Source organism: Apium graveolens, chromosome 1 (genome assembly GCF_009905375.1).
Source record: "Apium graveolens cultivar Ventura chromosome 1, ASM990537v1, whole genome shotgun sequence".
Classification (NCBI taxonomy): Eukaryota; Viridiplantae; Streptophyta; class Magnoliopsida; order Apiales; family Apiaceae; genus Apium; species Apium graveolens.
In genome coordinates this window covers 77,714,189-77,735,516 of record NC_133647.1, presented here as the reverse complement: position 1 = coordinate 77,735,516, position 21,328 = coordinate 77,714,189, and the positions used below count along the sequence as shown (strand labels likewise).

Below are 21,328 nucleotides of genomic sequence, written 5' to 3'. Positions count from 1 at the left end.
TGTCTTGCTCTGATTATGATGAAGACAGTGATTCTGATGATCCTGACACAGCTCAGCTGAAGACTGTTATTGATGCATCTAAGAAGTCCAATATTGGTTCTTCTTAACATTTCAATGTTGATCCCTCTCATTACAATGCTGATGCTGAGCATTTCCGAAAGGCTGAATGGGATTTTGCACGGAGAGATGCACATACTTCTATCTCCTCAGTTGTTGGTATGCAACATGTTCACAGGGCATATGATGGACTTCAAAACCCTGATCTCAAATTGCATCTCAAGGCTTCTACCATTTCTGTGAAAGGAATTCTCTCTGAACTTGCTGCTATGAAGACATCTCATACCACTTTACATTTTAAGATTGATGCTTTTATGGTTAATCCACTTACTTCAGCTGAACTCATAAGTGTGAAGAAAGCTGTTAGAGCTGTGGTTCAATCTCAACAAAGCATGGATACTCGATTTTCTTCCTTGGAAGATAAAGTGTCTTCAATGGCTGATAAACTGGATGCTATATTTTCTCTTCTTTCAAATTCTGATGCCAAAAAGGGGGAGAAGATAGTTGTCACAAAATGTATACTTGACTCTATTCAATTGAAAGATAAAGATATTGATGATGATGGTGATAAGTATTCAGTTGCTAATATTCTAATTGCTTATGTTGCTCAACAACCTCAACATTCTAAAAGATCTGGTTCAGGACAAGGAAAGACTACCGGTGCACATGAAGTTAAGCACAAGACTAATGTTGATGCTCCTGAAACTGGTGATGTTACAATCTCTAACTTAGTAGATGCTAAAGGATTATTCTTTCCTTACAGACAGAAAGAAACAGGTGAAGAGATTGTTTTATATTACAAAGATAAGAGGTTTGAGAAAAAGAATGCCAGAAGTGCTCTGGGGTTGATAACTGAAGAATTCCCTGATCTAACAACTGAAGAAACAGTTATACAGCAGAAGGAGTTAATGGCTCAAATTGAAGCTGAAGCAAACACCTCCAAAGGAAGAGGAAAAAGAGGTGGAAGAACTACAAGAGCTAGAGGAAGAAGAGGAAGAGGAAGAATTTCCAATTCAAGTAGAGATTCTGCAATTGATTCTGCATTTCTGAATTTTCTATTCAGAGAAGGTTTTGTTCCTGTACAAGGAAATGATGTAAAAGAAGTTGAGGATACTGAAGAATAGATTGTCCCCGGAAAAAAGAAGTCAACGCTGACTTTGCTCAAGTTGATGTAACTAATGCAAATGTGTCTTTTGAAGCAGATATAAATCTGAGGAAAAGGCAAATCCTGATGTTGTGAATCTGAAAACTGACTTTGATACTGATGAAAAGGTGATCAAAGTATTGGATGAATCAATTCTTGATGCACAGGAAAGAATTGACAGAAGGAAAGCTGATCAAGCTTGTAATGACTATGTGCAAAGAATTCTAAACTCAAAGAGAGAGCTATGGCAGAAAGAGAAGAAATAGTTGAAGAAAAAACTTGTCAAAGTCCTTCAAGACAAGGTGGAAGAAAGGTTAAACAAATTTCTGGAAATAATTGTCAGTTATCTTAGGATACTGAAGTAAACCTTATTCCTTCTACATTTTGTACTTGGTTTTGGCATCATTGAGAATGGAATTTATGCTTCATTACATTAAGTATAAATTGGGGAGATTGTTACGTGCTGATTCTCAATAATCTAGAGAAGCTTAGGATCTGACTGTTCTGGATGTCATCAGGATTTGATATGCCATCAGGATTTGATGTCCATCAGTATCTGTAGAAGCATCAGTATTTGAAGAGTAGTATGTTGTGAAGATTGAGTATGTTCCTTATTTTGAGGGATGGATATATGTTCGTTCTGAGTGATAGGATTTTGTATATTCAGTTAGAGATATGTATCATTTTCTATTAGTATTATATAAACACAGTTTAGGTCATCACATATGATGTATCTCGAGTATTGTACGACTTAGCAGCTCTCAAGAACATCAATATTTCTTGATATAGTTTGTAACAGTTTTTATCAGAAATATAAAGAACAGTTATATTTTTATATTTGTTCAAAACATTTATATAATTGTATTCAACCCCTCTTAAACAATTTTATCTTTACTAGGCAACAATCATCGAAACGGGCAAAAATCATAATACTGTACAGGAGTATTGTTAGCTTTGTTTTTGTCGAATGTTCATTTTTCTCGTGTGCCAACTCTGGACGTATAAGAGCTTATACAATACCGACAACCCATGATATCTGAAATTTTGCACTTTCGAAGTTTTGATCAGAATGAACCATATCTGAATTTACTTGATGAATTCATTTTATTATGATTTTCAATATTCAAATTTTCATTACAGAATCATATTTTGATTTTATAATTCGAGAATTCAATGGTCTGATTCAAGTTCAACTCCGGGAATCTTCCATTTTTGCTAACCCTATAAGCAAATTTAGTATAAACCTTTAATAGTTTAGTAGTTTCTCAGTTGGGATTTCGAGCTTAACCTGTTGTCAATAATGATGAACCTTATCTGCTTAGAAGCTTAAATATTTATCAAGTAGCACAATTCTACCCTCATTTCTATATCTTTATCAAAAGTAATAAAATTTCCAAATAGACGCTTTTACATATCATCCTTTAAAGGCCAAATACTCAATACGCCAGACCTACTCAAATCCTCTTTTAGGTGTACAACACAACTACCAACACACAACTAAGAATTGCAGGTGCTGCTCCTAATGTACTCGGTGCTGCTTTGGTTCTCTACGAATATGGGTAGCTCTTGAGAATCTTTACGTCCCGTTCATGTATTTTTCTGTACTAATCTGGGAACCTTACACAGCCACCGGCTCACCAACTGGACTAGCAACTCCAGTTTTAACCTGCACAATCGAAGAAGCCCCCACGATAAAGTAAAGTCACATACACACTTGATGATGTTATTCACTATTTCAGACGCAAACAATGAGGCGATGTGATACTATCTGGGAAATACTAATGTGTTTAAATAGGTGATCTATTGTACCAGTTCAAAATGTGAGAGAATTTCAGTTCAGTAGCTAAGGAGGCTGTCCCCCTTACCTGCAATTCGTACAGGCACAAAACATATGAGGGGTTCTTTTATACATTGGTGGTTTCACATGGTCCAAGTGTCCAAATATGATAATATGCTAACTATAACCTCTGATGTTTTGCTTTACTAGAAAGTTCAGTAATAGAATACCCCATGATTAAATAGTCTTGATAGGTTCAACTAGAAACCCTAAACGGACACCGTTGGGATAATTAAGGAACTAGATTCATGCTATCATTTGCACAATTTCCGCTAAACTAAGTGCTCATGGCAGGATAGGAGCAATTACCTTTGCGGATTTAAAAAGTTCGTCAAGCACTTCAGATAAGGTAGGATGTGCATGGACAGCAAATTTAATGTCCTGCAGAAGGAAAGTTTATACTGGTAATTAGAAACAATTATCAGACCAGACATGAATCTCTAACTGCAGACTGAAGAGAACACGATGAAGTAACAACTAATGATATGTCGAACTTCTACCCCTTCATGAGATATGCTGTATACGTATAGCATAGTATTTAAATTAATTTATTAATGAACATGTAAGACAAAAATTTTTTTTGCTATACCTTCTTGTATAAATAAAAATTCTTTTCTTTACTGGCAATTTCTGTTTTTGGTCTTGTGGATGCTAATTACAAGTGATACAAACTGAAGTACAAATTTTGCTGTTGTAACTTGTAAAGATGGAACTTTACCTGTATGCGTGTTCCCAAAGCCATTGCATTAGATGCTTCATGTATGAGGTCAGCAGCATGTAAACCAAATATATGGACACCAAGGATCTCACCATTATCTGGTCTGTATATTAACTGCAAGAAAGACATGCTTAAGAATGCTAATTGTATTTAAGCCAAACTTCACCAGTCAAAGTATAGCAAACCTTAGCAATTCCTTCCCCTTCATTTTCAGCAAGAGCTTTAGTGTTAGCCTTGAAGCTAGTCTTTGCAATACTAACTTCAAATCCCTCCTTTTCAGCTTTTTCTCTTGCTTGAGGCTGAAAAAGACGATAATGAGTAATACACTAAATATATAAGAAAAAGGCTCATGTTCAGAAACTGTTTCAGTATAAATTAGGAACTAAGTTATTTGTTGGCCAAAAAATACAGTAAAATTTTTTAAAAACTGATTTAGCGTCTTTCTTCCACCAAAAAGAAACTGTACTCAATAACAGGCATGTTCATGGATGTGAGGGATTTTTTTTTCTTTAATTTCCAAAAGTTATAGATTGTTTAATGTTGTTGGTTTTAGGCACAGAGATGAAGTTTAAAACCTAGTCTCACCCATTTGCTAAGAGAGATTCAAAGTTCATCTAATCAGTGTTTTAAAATAAACATCATCTCCACTGAATTATTAGAATATTTACAGAGTAAATAATTGTTTACAATCTCTATATATTTATATATTACACAGGGGTATGGACAATTTTATATATTACATATGGGTATGGTCAAAAATCCTTTTTTTTTAAAAGAATTCCGAACCAATAAATGGAAGCAACATGATTATGAGGAGCATCCAATGAATTAAGTAGAAGGATGAAACAATAAAAAGATATAAAAAAAGTACATACTTCTGTTAATCCAACCATGCTGATTTCAGGATGAGTGAAACACGCTGCTGGGATGCTCAGATGATTCAGCACATGGTCATTTCCAGTAACTTGCTCAACAACTATATCAAAAAGACGACTGCAGGTGTCATAGACTAGCACAAAATAAGGGTGAATAAGCAGTAACAGTATGCTTAATGGGTAATGAGCCTACCAGAGATCCCTTGAGCACTTGCTGCATGCGCAAGCATTAACTTCCCATTTGCATCACCAATGCAATACAAATGAGGGACCTACAAAATTGAGATCTCTGTTAGAGAACAATGCAACAAAAAACATTTACTAGATATGCAAGTGAAAGTGAGTAAGTAGAAGATGTAAGAGTTATATATTACCAGTGTCCCATTTGCATCAATCACTTGCATACGTTCATCAACAGGAATGAATCCACGTTGAGTCTCTACATTAATCTGAAAGTTGACCAAGCAAAGTAGAAGTGCAGGTTAGAATTAGCCAATCTAAATCTTAAATAGGAGACCTCTGTCGATGTTAGCTTACATTTTCCAAGCCAAGCCCCTTGGTGAATGGAGCCCTTCCAGTTGCAATGAGGGCAGCATCAACCTACATTCAGTTGGATACACAGGAATTAAATGACATCAACGCACACTAGCGCGCATGCCTCCAAAACGCTCATAGAAGAAGTCAAGAATCTTAAAAAGAGGATGATTCCGCTATAGATCAATAGCAGACAAAGGGTAAAATCTTTCTTGTGTTATTGAAAGAATACTTGTGCATTCCCCTGACTACCTAAAGATCAAAATTCTTGTAATATCTCATGAACATAAAGCACTATTTGTATATATACACACAGACATAACACACAAACACATATACAACACAACTGAGAGTTTTCGGTTTGGTGTTTTGGAAAATTAGGTACTCATTTCAGAAAAAAGGTACCATTATAGGTTAGTGATCAATTTCCTCAAAAATGGTAAACTAACAACCCCCAAAATTACCCATCAGTTCACTATGTCGCTACATCCCAAAGTCTCCACGGAAGCCATGTTGGGAAAAACTATATCAGTAAACCAGTCATTTAGTTTGCAGTCGATTATTTGATAAAACCAAACAAATTTGTAAAAAGAGATGCACCTAGAAAGACCTCTTGGCAACATGGCTATAGTTGACCGATATGGACAAATTAAAAACCAAAATACTGATTTAAATGTTTATGAAAATTTCCAATAGAATAAAAAGAACTGAGCACACATCATACAAATTCAACTAATTGAATAAGTGCATGTGCCTAATGTCTACCGTCCAGGTACATTACTAAACAACCTGCTTTTGGCAGAAGCATCAAAGGTAATACTCAAACAGAAAATGTGGAGAGTGTTCCCCATGTATGTGTTTAAGTGCAAGCTTTTGTGTAATTAAACATTAAATTATAGAAAGAAAAAGTGCGGTAAGAACCGAAGTCACATTCTTGTAGCCTGGAGATATTTATTGACAAAAAATTGAAATAGTCATGCATTCACATGGTCAACAATATTTTCCTTCAACATTAGCATCACAAGCTTACCTCCAAAGTATCCTTTGGCTCCTTTGTCTTTGCATCAATAAGCTCAATCAATACAGGTTTGCCATCCTTTGCTGGAGTAATCTGTTGACACAAGTAGATAGCAATCAAGAGAATGAATTTGTTAAATACAATCTAAAAGTCGTACAAATGAGTAACAAATTACCTTGCTTGCAAATACACCTGTGTGGTAATCAATTTTTCGAGGATTTATGAGAACCCTCTGAGCCAATTTCCCAATCTCAGGATCAAAACCGGGCATTAGTTGGTCAAGAGCTTCAACGAAAGTAACCTGTAAAAATTGTCCTCTGGTGAGCTTGGTAACATGTACATATATTATAGTCTAGACATCGAGCCCAATTGGCTTTCATTTTTTCTCAACTAAGTTGCAATGGAAATATAACAAAGGGGGCATTATGGTCATGAGAAAAGGTGCCTGTTGTGCGGGGATGTGTTAGACAGTGAAAGATAAAGCATATATTACCGTATTTTTTCTCTTAATTATATGTTATGCATATATTTCTCCACCATAATATGTTAAAAGCCCCCACATACTACTACCAGCACCAGCAGCAACAAAAATAACTTTACACAGTATAAAGGACATTTGTAACCTACCTCGCTGCCAAGTGCTGTATACACATCGCTAAATTCAAGACCAATATAACCACTTCCTACAATAACTATCCATTCCGGGACTGTTTCCAGTTTGAGTGCATGATCACTGGTTATGACAGTCTTGCCTGCAGTATTCAGTTACATAAGTGAAAACAATAAATATCAGTTTTAATAAATTAATAAATATCATAGGGATCCCACGTTCTTGTCTAAACAGATAAACTTCCTTTTCTTTATGTTTTTAGGTTCACACTTTTAAATAATCAGAGTATTAGATTTATTACTAATGATTAATGTAGAAATGTCATGTATATAATTAATAGATTACAAAGCCACCACTGAAGAAGGTAAAGTGCCTCCATTGTAATCCTACATTTTCTTTTTCAGTTTTCCTATCCACATAATAGTTGAATACAATTGAAGTAGTCTAGTACTTTCAATCTCGACGGTTACTTTGAATGAAACATTGGTAAATTTTAATCACTCCTAAGCAAAATTCGCTGAGCAAATTTTGGATCTTATCATTAGCAAGTCCTAAATAAGCCCGTAACATCATTTTAATAATCTATTTTTCTATATAGTTACTACTTATATATCATAAATCAATTGTACTTTAGCACTAATGACACTCATTACAGAGGATTTAGATAATTTGGCAGATATACTGATAAAAATTGAGACAAATAGCTAAATAATCAGAATAATTTTCATTCGAAGGTTATTCAAACCAGAAAGTATAATGCATGGCTCCTAGTTATAAGGACAATGACTTAGGAAACAACACTGTAATGGCATGATTATAACTTGACAAAATTAATGGCACTTACCATCAACTTCAACTCCTTTCGGAACAAAAGGTACAGATCCTGTCGCTATAATTATGTTTTTTGCAGTAATTGTAGAGTCGGGGTGTCCAGCTTTTCCATATTTTACCTTTTGCGGACCCTGAATAGTAATGAGAAGATGGATAAAAGGAATGGCCTCACAATTTACATCCAGTAATTTATAATCAGTTCAAAATACTCAAAAGTGAATCAATCAGTATTATAGATTTCCATTCTAAATTAACCTAACCAACTTGTCAGAATGTACAACTTACCACAACTGAACCGACACCAGTCAATATATCCACGCCAAGATTTTTCATGGAATTGGTCAAGTTATTTCGAATTTTGGAAGCAAGATTATTGGCATGATCAGCTACTGCCTGTCTGTCATATCCAGCAGCTGCAACCTGCAATAAAGCATGTAACTTAAACCAACAATTGTTGCATATCTTTTGAACACTTCCCATGTATAAGATAAATAATCAACAAGTTTAGATACATATAAAAGGAGAATATATTTTGTATAATGCACTACAGGAGGCAAAAACTTATGTACTTCGAATCTTCTACATTTCCACCAGAACACGCTGTAAGTATTAACTTCTCCACCTCTAGCAAGTAAATATGATCTGAACTTGTATGCTTATATCATTTGATAAGAATAATAGAATTCAGACAGCCATGAGCTTCTGGTTAAAAAGACAAGATCAGGATACATTGCCATACCATGGTATTTCCTAAAACATAGTAAGAAATTCCTCCCAGAGTAACTAGTAGAAATGCATATGAAGGACAAAATCTATAATAAAAAGATAGGGGAGAAAGTATATACTGATGTACAACCAGTAGTGAAGAGCATCGTCACTGATACAATGTTTTGAAATAATAACAGCCTTTTAAAATTGGTAATAGAAAATTAAAATTATTTCCTGCAGGTATTCAGTTTAATTGATGCAAGGAAAAATAATATCTTAACAATATCTTCAAGTTGATTTTTGCAGTGTATTTTGTTAAGTCCAAAACGTGCAGTCAACTGACTGTCATGTAATTAGATCATAGGTGATGGTTCTTTCTTTTTCAATTGCTTGTTTATAAGTATGTAAACCATGCAGTAGTTAAACTCAATTGTTAGCAACTATTAATGTTTTGTATTTACCACTTGACCAACCCCATTTTGAAGCTCAATAATGTATATCGATCAGCCAACCGCAACTAAATATTAAAGGATGCATTAGAAACTAGATATCTAAGGCTGCATTGCATCATGACTGCAAGACATACCTGTAAACCAAAAGCTTTCATGTGGTGTTCATTCTGAAGCTCTCGCATTCTACCACTGACAGCAAGAAGTGCTTTGGAGGGGACACAACCCCGATTTACACATGTTCCTCCCACCACATCACCCTCGATAATGGCAGTTTTCAAACCCTGAAAAGATTGATCAGGTGCTGATTACTGTCCATGCAAATATTACAGTACAAAATGTCATCATCGATATCTGATTGATCAGGCACAGTACATCGAGATGTCTTCCACTTGTCACTAACTAGGACTCTACTGCAATTTTCTCAATTCTTTGCTAAATCGTGAGTGCCACCACACTACAGTATAATTATCCAAAATTGTGACAAATACTTACAGAGTACATGGATGAAATAAAATATATAAAAATAAATTCTGAACGAATAATATTGCACAAATTGCATTATCCGCAAAGAACGCTTTAGTCTTTTTAAGAAATCTAATCCATAATAAATATCTAAATCAAACACTGAAGCACCTTTCATCAAACAATAAACTGAACTTCTATAAAATATATGTATGACTCTGCTCCAAAAAGATAATTGCTTTATATCTAAAAACAATCCCTTAATATAATATAATTATAGCATGACCCAATATCATAAATTAAACACAAATTAGAATCATAAAAAAAACAATTATTAAAATAAAATTTAATAAATCTTTAATGTATATATTTGAAAACACAAAATAAATTATGTAAAAACCTAACCATCGATATCTAAACCACATATGTACTAAAGCACTAATACTTGTGAGTAAAACAGCTAAAATTAACAATAAAAATATAATGTATGTTTCACTTAGTTTCGTATTAAAAAAACACAACCAAAATAACCTCTTACTACTGAACTGATAGGAATAAATAATTGATTTGTCTATACACCATTCAGCTAAGTACAATTCTTCATCTCAGCTCGTGATCACCTCACAAAACTACATATATAACAACCACCAATCACCTTCAACACTAACATATAAATAACACAATCAGCATTCACAAAATAAGCTGTAAAAATATAAACATACACCATTCAATTAAGTCCAATTACTTGATCTCAGCTCCTGATCTCACAACACGTACATGTAACAATCACAGGTTATAACTTAAAAACGTCTAGACCGAAAAACAACTTTAACCAGTAACAACCAATGCAGATCATAAAACCAACCAACACTACACCACAAAAATTGCAAACCACACAATTACACAATTGTACCTTCTCGACAGCGTGAAGAGCAGCACCGTGACCGCCAACACCAGCACCAATAATAACCAAATCATAATCAAATTCACCCGAAACCGTCCCATTGGCAGACGCACAAACACTAAACTTCCCCCTACATTGCCTCGAAACCAAGCCTCTGGAACTGGAACACCTGAGAGGCGTAAACGCCTCTCTCCGCAGCCCGCAAAAGCGGAGAGATTGGGGAGAAATGGAGGGAGAGAGAAAGAGATCAGAGATTGAGTTGGAGGATTTGGTTGTGGAGAGATTGGAGGAGAGAGAGATGGAGAGAGATGACATTTTGTCGAGAGAGATGGAGAGAGAGTTAGGGTTTGTGTAGAGAGAGAGAGGGATAGGAGTATATAGAAGAGAGAGAGGGAGTGGTGGTAATGGGGGGGCTTTGAGAAGTCCGCCGGAGTGAATGAAATGGGCGGAGATAACAATGTTAGGAAACACAGTTTTTACAGCTTGATTTATGTTTTTTAGTTTGATGTTTGTGTTTTTTCCTTTTTATGTTGTGGGGTTTATGAGGTTGATGAACTGGCCAACTACTACACTAAAACCTCTATAAATTAATATAGTTGGGACCGGAGAATTCTATTAATTTAGAGAGGTATTAATTAATCGATAAATTAATAATTATTAATTTATAGAGAATTTTCGGTAGCAAACAAAATTAACTTTTGATTAAATTTTTATTCACATAAATTTAAATAAAATGAATTGTACAATTTATATTTTATACTTAATTCAATTAATTCAATGTATATGAATTTAGAAAGTCAATGTAATGTACAATATATTAGATTCAAAGTCCATGTAGTGTATAAGTTAAATTCATTGTATTTTAGATAGAAAATATTCAATGTATATTAGGAAAATTCAAAGTACATGAATTAATTTAATTCATTGTATTTTACATAGAAAGTATTCAATGTATGTGTAGTCATAAAATATATTATATATACTGTATATACTAGATTGGGGGAAAAATTATACAAACAAAACAATGGCTTCTCATCTAAAAGGTGTCACAAAATCAACAATGACGGATGAAGCAAGAAAAGCATTATGTGAATATAAAAGAGAAAATTCATCATGCACTCAAAAAGATCTCCAGTTGTGGCTCGAGAATAAGTTTCATCTAAAAGTTAGTCAAGGTACAATATTAAATACAATGAAAAGGTCAGCAGACTATCTTGCAGCTAATTACTTGGAGAAAAGAAAAGATATTAAGCGACATAAACCAGCAAAATATCCAGATATGGAGAAGGTTCTCTATGAATGGTTTCTCCAGTACCAAGATCGTGTTAATATGACAGGAGAGCTAATTTTAGAGAAGGCAAAAGAGACCATGAAAATTTTATACCCTCAACAAGATCAGGAGCACACTTTTTCTCAAGGTTGGCTTGAGAAATTCAAGTTAAGACATGGTATTAAGTCATTTCGTCGCTTTGGAGAAAGTGGTTCTGTTGATGTACAGGACATGGAGAAGAAACTGGAGTCCATAAGGGAAAAAATAAATCAGTTCCCTATGAAAGATGTTTTTAACATGGACGAAACTGGTTTGTTTTACAGGTTACAAGCTGATCACTCTCTTGCTACGAAACAACTTGAAGGAAGAAAACAAGACAAAGAAAGGCTCACGGTTGTTATATGTTGCAATGAAGATGGCTCTGAAAAAATTCCTTTATGGATTATTGGAAAGTATGCAAAGTCACGGTGCTTCAAGAATGTTAACATGGGCAGCTTGAATTGTCATTATCGTGCAAACAAAAGAGCTTGGATGACTAGTGTACTTTTTGATGAATACATTCGTTGGTTTGATAGCCAAATGCAAGGCAGAAGAATTTTGTTTGTGGTAGATAACTGTCCAGCACATCCAAAAAATATTGAAGGACTACAAAATGTTGAGTTGTACTTCTTGCCACCTAACATGACATCAAAAATCCAACCTTGTGATGCAGGAATTATAAGAGCTTTCAAGATGCACTATCGCAGGAGATTTTATCGTGGGTTATTAGAAGGTTATGAGTTGGGACAATCTGATCCAGGAAAGATTAATGTTTTGGATGCTATCAATTATGCAGTCGCGACGTGGACGACAAATGTAAAACAAGAGTCAATAGCAAGGTGCTTTCAACATTGCAAAATTCGTTCCATAGATGAAGTTTCGAGCAATTTAAATGAACATACAACTCCGGAAGAATACATTCATGAACTTGAGGTGATGATTAAGGATCTAGGTTATCGTAATAAAATGGATGTTAATAACTTCTTAGATTATCCGGGTGAAAATGAATCATGTTCCGAGGTCCAGAGTATAGAAGAGATTGCAAACATCATCCTTGAAAATAGTGTTGAAGATGATCTTGAAGACGATACAACACCGTTGGAGCCGGTTACACGTAAAGAAGCACTTAAGGCATCAAAAATGCTTAATAACTTTTTGATGCAACATGAAAGCACCACACCCGAGCTTTTGGATGCAATAAGGAAGATTAGGGATGAGCTTCATGTGGATTTAAATTATATGAAAAAGCAAACTACAATTGAATCATATTTTACAAAGATGTAATAGCTATATTTTTATGAATATAAGGGAATTATTAATTTATAGTTTTATTGGGACCATATTTTTATACAGGGTTTTCAAAAAAATTATTATCTTATTATCTTATCGAAATTGATCATTTTTTGAACTGGCCCAAGTCGGGACCGGACAAAATTATTAATTTAGAGAGATTATTAATTAATCGAGTATTAATTTACAGAGGTTTTACTGTATTTGCTTTGGTAGTAATGTGGCGCTCTCGCTATGGTTACAATTACACAAGAGTTGCTTCACCAATCTTTCAGAAAAGTTTTCTCGATTGATTTATAATTAGAAGAAGAAAATTGTAGAAAACAGTTTTTTATTATTTTCAATCTAATAAGAAAACAGGAAACACTCAAGCTCTAATCCTACTATTTTAAACACAGCCTGTTCATCACGTTCTACCCTAATATACACACATTCATTTAACTTTATTCGTATCTTTTTTATGTAACATATGCATAATATGTTAATATTTTAATACGAAATCACCTCGAGGAGCTAATAGGGGTGAAAATCCCGAAGTGACAGTTTCCTAATAGGGGGTTGTTTTGACATTTGTACTCCGCGCGACCTCGGCTCCGATATTTTTATAAAATTGAAAAATCAACATTTTTACTTGAAATTTTTATGGAAGCTAATAAACTCTATTTATTACTCTCTGTAAAATTTTCATGATTTATGAACATTTTTAAGTCAATCTTTTATATTTTTAAAATTCGTAATTTGTAGCAGTTTTTGTCACGTAAATCACTTTTAGTAAAACGGCCATAACTTTTGATCCGTAAATCAGAATCAAGCGATTCAAGCGCCTAAACGATCCTTATAACATTTTCTATCATAATCAAGGGTTATTTTTCAAGAAACTACAGTTTACAGCTTCAGGACTTCCTACAGAAACTTAAAGTTATGTTTTGTTCGTTTTAACGAGATTACAGTTACGATCGGAGTTTCGTTTACGCCTTAAATCATTATACTACCACCAACAATCAACATATCATCATCAACACACTAACTCCTCTCAAGAACATCATGTTTTTGAGGCAACAACAATCAACCTTAAATCTACTTAGCTAAACATCAAGATTACAACAATACTCCCACCAAAACTATGTTTACAACTACATACTAAAAGGATCTTGAACTTAAATCTTAAATAAAGTTGGGTCAAATATTTTTACCTTTCTTGAGAGCTTGAGATATGTTCTTGATGATGGTGAAGTCTTGGGAGTGCTTAGTATGGTTTTTGGAACCTAAAACAACCATTGAAATCAAGAAACCATAGAAGAGTTACTATTCATACTATTCATTCTCAACTTTCTTGATTTTATTTCACCCATCAAACCTTGATAAAAAGAGCTCAAAAATTTATCTTACCTTAGTTTGGTTGTTAGGAAACTTAATAATTAATGGGAGGATTTATCCATGGCTAGAGCTTGAGGTTTTGATTTTGATTCCCTTGGTTTTTGATGAAAGGCCGAATGGAGAGAAGTGGGAGAGAAAGAGAGAGTTTTTGGTGATGCTTCTTGGTTGCTTCTTGGAATGATGCAAGTGATAGCTTGTGATATCTTATATTGATTTTTATTCTCTAGTTTATATCCTAGTATTTGATTTATGTTGCCAATCTTGGAGACAAATCTAGCTAGCTTGTGGTAGATAACAAGCTAAGCCACTTGCTGAGCCCCTTTAGCTCACTATTTGCTTAACCTTGGTTGATCATCCTATCTCTAGCTCACTATTTGATAAAGTAACCATGGTTACTTTCTTACCATGGTTACTTTCTTACCATGGTTAGTTAGTGCATTACGTTTATTTAATCGTTTACGCGTTCGCTCGGTCGCTTAAACGTTTTTGTAATACTTCCTCGTAAATGGTTCGCGACGTAATTCCTTTCGTATTTATTCCTTATCTTTTGAATTATCATACTTGGATATAAATCCGTAGGGTTTTAAATTCGTATTTATATTGTGATTCCTGTAATCCTCGATGATTCGTAAATATGGTCGTTTTTCAAAGTTCGTTTTTTCGAAAACTAATAGCGTTTACATACACTCATTTGGTACGTATAATCATAATATCAACTTCGAATCTCATTTTCTCATACACAACATAGTGTGGGCTAAAAAGTTTTCCCCATCTGTCAGGATTACTATTCATTAGGCGTTTTTACAAGGTCTCAAAAATTTGAGATGTTATATTACTATTCAAAAAGGTCTTTTACTGACGTCAAAAAATTGGGTTCTTACAGTCTTCCCCCCTTAAAAGGATTCCGTCCCGGAATCAGTTCAGGAACAGGTAGGGATATGCTTCTCGCATGACAACCTCGAGTTCTCACGTTGACCTTGCAGTATTTGATCTCTTCATAAAATTTCCACTCATCCATCCAATATATTTCCGGGTACTCGTCCTTGTAGTCTTATGACCTCTACACGTTATTCGACATACGCTAAGTCTGGCTACGAGTTTATTAGCTCATTTTCAATCATATGTTTGGTTTTCATGGTTAAATTTCCCAACCTCAATTCGTGGTACTCATTATAAACTTGGCGACCGCTCGACGATGGTGCGAATTTGTAAGCCAACTTTCTTAGTCCTTTAAAGATTTCAATTGGTCCAATAAACCTTGGATTCAACATGTCTTTCCTTTTAGAATCTCATAACTCCCTGTAACGCCCCCAAATCCGAGGTCAAGGGATTTGGTCGTCACTGTGAAACCTCAATCCAAATTAACCTGTTAAAACAATAAATAAATGCCAGCGGAAGATATTTAATATAAATAACCCCAACTAATCCAAGATCTTTTAAGGTTACAGTTCTAGAAACAAGATATCCAAATTCCACAAATAATTTTTTTCACTTTCTTTTAAAACTCTTTGCAACTATTCTCAATCTCAAAACTTAACCCGCTAGTGTAACTTCGAAAAGAAGTATACTAGGCCCAACTATAAAATACACAATTATAATATAATATAAACAACTTTACACAATAAAACTTACACTAGATCGCAAACCCTGGACCAACCACCTTCCAAGAGCTTCTTCTTTGCTTCCTTGAATTACGGAGTTAAACAACACGAGCTAATCCTCACTGGAGGTTAAATTTAAAAACAGGCAAGTATGAGCGGAAGAAATGCTCAGGAAGTTAATTATAACATATATAGGGTTGTTTTGATGTAAAACCGACATCTGAATTAGAGCAGAACATTTAAAATCATAATTGTTGAATCATAAAATTTTAGTTGAGGAACCCCAGAATTGATTCCTTAATTGTATTCAAAACCATTTTGATATTTTTGAGCGAAATGCTTCAGCAATACTTTGAATCTTGACGAGAATAAAACTCGTAAAACTGTGTTTACGGAAATATCGTAAACAACAACAACATGAAACAATGATTATGGATTGAATCATAAACTTTACTCTAAACCGAACTCTTGAAATTAATACTTATTTTGCTGTCATATCAAATTAGATATCAATACGAACTTTGATGTTCACAACACCCATACTGAAGTCAACATCAATCATCTATACTAATACCACCTTTGATATTTAACAACAACGTAAGTATCAGCATAATTCAGAATCTGAATCAAAACTGCATTTCACCATTATTCCAAAACAGAAACAGTTGATAAATCATTTATGCTATGATTTTCAAAACAATAAAGAATTTTAGATATATATTTAGATTGGAACCAATTATGCACTATGTTGTTCCTGATGATCAGTCACGAAACAACACTGGTATCCCGCAGCCATACCGTAAATATAGGTACTACCCGTATCCCGAAGACATACGGTACCTATAGGGCGCCAGAAAAAGGCATAACTAGCCTTGTAAGATATTACACTTCCGTATAATAGCTCACGCTGGACCGGTGCCTCGGCCTCTTACGCAACCAGTAACCATCCAATCCTAAAATATTTTATTGAAAAAGGGGTCATAATAATCGACACCCGAAATAATTTTATTCCCCCAATTCTTGGGTAGGAATATTCGCAACCAAATCACTTTTCTCAAAATCCAAAACATTTATAAATCCGATAATTGGATAAGTAAAAACACTTGCCTATTCTGAATATAGAATAGCAGATGAGCATTTGCACAGACAGAATTATTTAATTCAGCGATATGTAAAACATTTATCTATTTCGAACTGAGAATAGGGAAAGCAATACTTGCATGATAAGATTCAAAATAAATATCACTTGAACAAGAAATGATGATAGGAATACTTGCCTTTGGGTTTTAGGAGTTAGTCACACTCGCAACGACACATTTATTCTGACATTCTGTCTCAAAACATCACCGTCTTTCCTTTCAACACTTTACCGATATGCTGCTCCTGCGATTGCTAGAAGCCAGCTACCCAATACCATTCCATCTTATTCTTTATCCAACGTCTTGTCCTGATCAACTCGAATGATCCGCATCTATAATTAAAAGATATAGCTTTAATCGTCTAAACGATAATAACTCGACGAACTGCGCGTCAAAAGCCTATCGTCTACCCATACGATAGCCCGCACATAAAGAAAGCAGTCAAATACAAGACTTTTGACCCACATATGCACATAATTCACATAGCACATAAGCACATAACTCACGTATCACATAATTCATATCATATACGCCTCGGTTCATCAAAAGGTTCGATTCGGTATGTTTAAAACTGAAATCAGGTCAAAAATATGATTTATCGATGAATAATCGACTCAGAATCATTCGTAAAACAAGCGACCTTTCGAAACAAAAGGATTTGGGTCTCGAAAGTATTTTTATTGAAAGCGGAATATTTTTCTGAGTCTGGAGGGGTTCGTTTCGTATTAAACGGACGAACGGTTGATTTATTATGAATTTTTGAACATTTTTCGGAATAAAAATGATCTCCGAATCATTTAATAATTAAATAATAGGGCTCGAACACTCAAAAATAATTTTATAAAAATTATCGAGCCTAGAAAATAATTTAAAATAATATTTTAAAGCTCAAAACTATTTTTCGGAATTTTTAAATCAATTTTAAATAATTAAATCTAATTATTAAATCAATTAAAATCAATTAATAATTAATTAAATTAATTAGTCAATTAATTATAAATTAATCGATTAATTAAAATAATTAAAACTAATTAAAATTAATTAATAAAATAATTTCGATTTATTTTTGAATAAATAAATAATTAAAATAATTTTCTGAATTAAATAAATATTTTTTTTCTAATTTTTAAAATAATAAAATATCATTTCTAAAAGATTTAAACAGAAATCTAATTTTTGTAATATTTTAAAAACAGAAATCCATGCTTTGCAAGATTAGCAAAAATACAGGTACCAACCTGCATTTTTGCCATCTTCCCCGTCCCCGTCCCCGTCGCCGGATGCCGGCTGGACTCCATTAACGGCGATCCGAGCTTTTCCGGCGAGCCGAAATCAGTCCAGAATTCAACCAAAACACAGGCGTATGATCTATGCAATCCCAGAAACACATCTGCAGTAACGAATCATCCAAACAGTCGATGAATCGCATGGAAAATCCGTTCAAACTTTCCGCTGCCACCTCGATCATTTTTCCGATCACCACCTTCCTGACATCGTCTGTTAAAACCAGTGGTACCATTCGATTCGTCTTTTGACAATCTATACTTCTGTGCAATCAATTTCAAGCAATAACCCTTAACCCAGAAAAACCCAATTTTCAATTTAGAACATTCATATCAAAACCCTAATTTTATTTTCGAGAATCAAACCCCATTTTCTATATGTTATTGAACTCAGTTTTTGACGTATAATATACTAAATTGACCAGAAAAACATGCTCTACAAGATGGAAGCATCAAATCACATCAATAACATCAAGAACAAATTTTCATAATTTAATTATCAAATAATTCGAATATAAATAAATAAATAAGAAAATTATCATGATTTCTGGGCAGAAGCTGATGATTGATTCAGAAAGAAGATTTCGAGAGCTTCGTTTTGATATGCTGCACGCCCGAATCGGAGTTCGATAACACCTTCGTTCTTGTGTTTGATTCTCGGGAACGTATCGGTTTCTCGGGTTTTTTTCTGTATTTACGGTGTTTTAACTGGTTGCAAATGAATAAACGGAATAAACGAAATAAGAAATAGGCTATTTATATTTATGGAATATTGGATCATTCTGGATCGTTTTGGATCGTTAAATTAGTTACTTAGCCACTAAGTAACTATAAAAACGATACAATTAAATACCAGAATTGGATAATTATCAAAACCGAGCTTTTTATAAAACACTATATACGAAAATAACGTAAAAATATCTCGTCTCTCGAGAATACGGGATTTATTGATTACCGAAATAACTATCGTATCGAAAATCTTGCGCCGGACCGCGCACGTGTCAAACCGTAATCCAGATTGAAAAAGTCAAAACATGGAAAATGTCCGGAATTACCATATTAGGTTAGGAAGGAGTTTTCGGAAGAGTTTCGGGTTGTAAAAACGCAAAAACGGTTGAAGTCGGACGATTCCCGGCTTTATAAAATAAATTTGGTAATTATTCAGAAAATAATTAATAATTCATAAATCAATATAAAATCATCTAACAGTCCAAAAATTACCAGAAAAATATCACAATTATCTATATTTTATTCTGAGCACATAAAAATTAAAATACTCAAATAATATCACATATAAACACCCAAACACCAACTCCAATTACCAGATAATTCACTAAAACTCTTATAAAATCACATAAATAATTCCTAATAATTATAATAACAATATTTGAAAATATGGGATATTACACTCCCTCTCTGGGAGGCACTTGCAACAATACTTGGTTTGTTACTTCGTACATCCTGTCTTTATAGTTTTGGTCTGTATATCTCTATTGTTTATCCTGGGCTGCCGCTAGTCGGGTTCTGATAAGTTCTAGGAATTTATTTGGTCTGTTGACTCAACGATGGTCCAAGTATCTTCCGCTTACCAACTTTTTCCCAATCCAAAGGGAGAACGATTCTTTCTTCCGTACAAAGCTTTGTAGCCATTCCAATGCCCGCATGATAACTCGTTATTATCGGTGATTCGATTAACGTCAACTGGTCACTTCATCTCCCTTAAAAATTGATAATATGGACAATTAGCGCATCTTCAAGTGTTTGGAATCATCCTTCAACTTATTTGTTTCTCCTACATCGCTCCTACTAGTGCTAGAGTTTCATTCCTTAACGTTTTCCCATTTTGGCGCATCCTCTATGTCGATTAAGTCATGTAAGAAGTTCTCGTTGCATTTCTACACGCTCGTCTCCTGCTACACGCTTAGCACTAGATTTAACATTTCTTCCCGTAGTGACGTAAGGCACGTTGGGTCCTGTTGCAATCTTGAAGGAAGCACCATTTCATACGCAATTGATTGACACATTTTAGGATCGTGGAACGTTCAGCTTCCGTCATCGGTCAGATTTCTTTAATCATTCCCATACGATACCTTCTGGGTCGTACTTGTAGAGTGGACATCTATCGTTTGCATAATAAAATGAGCGGTCTTATTTAATCTATCACTCAAAATCCTCAAATAGCACGACGGCTGACTTGGTTCTTGATAATCCTCCTTCAAAATTTATTATAATTAAATCTTACTCCTATTTGGGTCATCTACAAGTCGTAATCTCCAAAATTTTAACTCTCGCCTTTCCGTTTTCATTTTCAACCATGTTGAATACTTACTTACCTACTCAATGACATCCCTTTACATATTCTGTCATGACTAATATCCGTTTACGTTTTTAGGCATCTTTAAGTCTTCTTGTTAAGTAATAAAGCGTTCTTTTCATGCGATCCTTCTCATCAGTTATTCTGAGATTTGTCATCCTTAATATATCTTTTCCTACTTAAAGTGTCGGCCACCATATTGGCCTTTCCTTGATGATAATAGATTTCTCAATCATGGCCTTTGATCAATTTGACTATAGCCTCTATCTCGTGTTCAGTAAAATAAGATTTTTTTTTCCAAATTTCATCATAAGTAAACTCCTTGTCCTTTTCCATGCGAACCTTATCGCAATTATTCTAGATCATCATTAGGACGCCTTATGTCACGGTCCTTAAGCTGCGTAGACATACCATTAGACTTCACACAACATCCTATTTTTATCGTTGAGTATTTCTAGCACGGGATTGCTACTAACCTTACCTTCACTTTTTGAAAATCTTATTCCTCAAATTCATACATGCTTGGTCTTTCCCGAATTTATTAGCACCTATCCCGATAATGTTTCATAGAAGTGTACCTCACTAATCATGTTGTATCCCTATTTTCGTTCTTCTATAACCATATTAATGATACTTATGATAATAACTAAACATGGTATTCCCTTTTTAAAACAACTAACACATCACGATGCTCCGATTGCACCATCATAGCACTGAGCTTTCAGTCTCATATTATAACAATCGGTTCTCAACTATACCTCTTCTTTGTTGGGAAGGCAATTAGCTTTGGAAAAATGATTTTCACGATATCGATGAAATTTAGAAAATCTTAACAAGATTTTAATATCTAACATCTGAACAAATA

General features: G+C 34.2%; 2 protein-coding genes across 2 annotated transcripts; one reads left to right on the top strand and one right to left on the bottom strand.

Annotated features, from left to right (window-relative positions):
• Window positions 1-2,484: 2,484 nt before the first annotated feature.
• Window positions 2,485-10,658, bottom strand: LOC141664623 (dihydrolipoyl dehydrogenase 2, chloroplastic-like). The gene is made up of 15 exons (XM_074470577.1): window positions 10,160-10,658; window positions 8,919-9,065; window positions 7,910-8,044; window positions 7,638-7,755; window positions 6,811-6,935; window positions 6,359-6,484; window positions 6,196-6,276; window positions 5,169-5,231; window positions 5,006-5,080; window positions 4,825-4,903; window positions 4,632-4,732; window positions 3,942-4,055; window positions 3,757-3,870; window positions 3,348-3,419; window positions 2,485-2,867 (listed from the first exon to the last, which is right to left on the bottom strand). Exons 1-15 carry the CDS (start codon window positions 10,463-10,465, stop codon window positions 2,820-2,822), a joined length of 1,704 nt encoding a protein of 567 aa, XP_074326678.1. The 5' UTR covers window positions 10,466-10,658; the 3' UTR covers window positions 2,485-2,819.
• Window positions 10,659-11,174: 516 nt separating this feature from the next.
• On the top strand, window positions 11,175-12,743 carry LOC141720077 (CENP-B homolog protein 2-like). The gene has a single exon (XM_074522437.1). It carries the CDS (start codon window positions 11,175-11,177, stop codon window positions 12,741-12,743), a length of 1,569 nt encoding a protein of 522 aa, XP_074378538.1.
• Window positions 12,744-21,328: the final 8,585 nt, after the last annotated feature.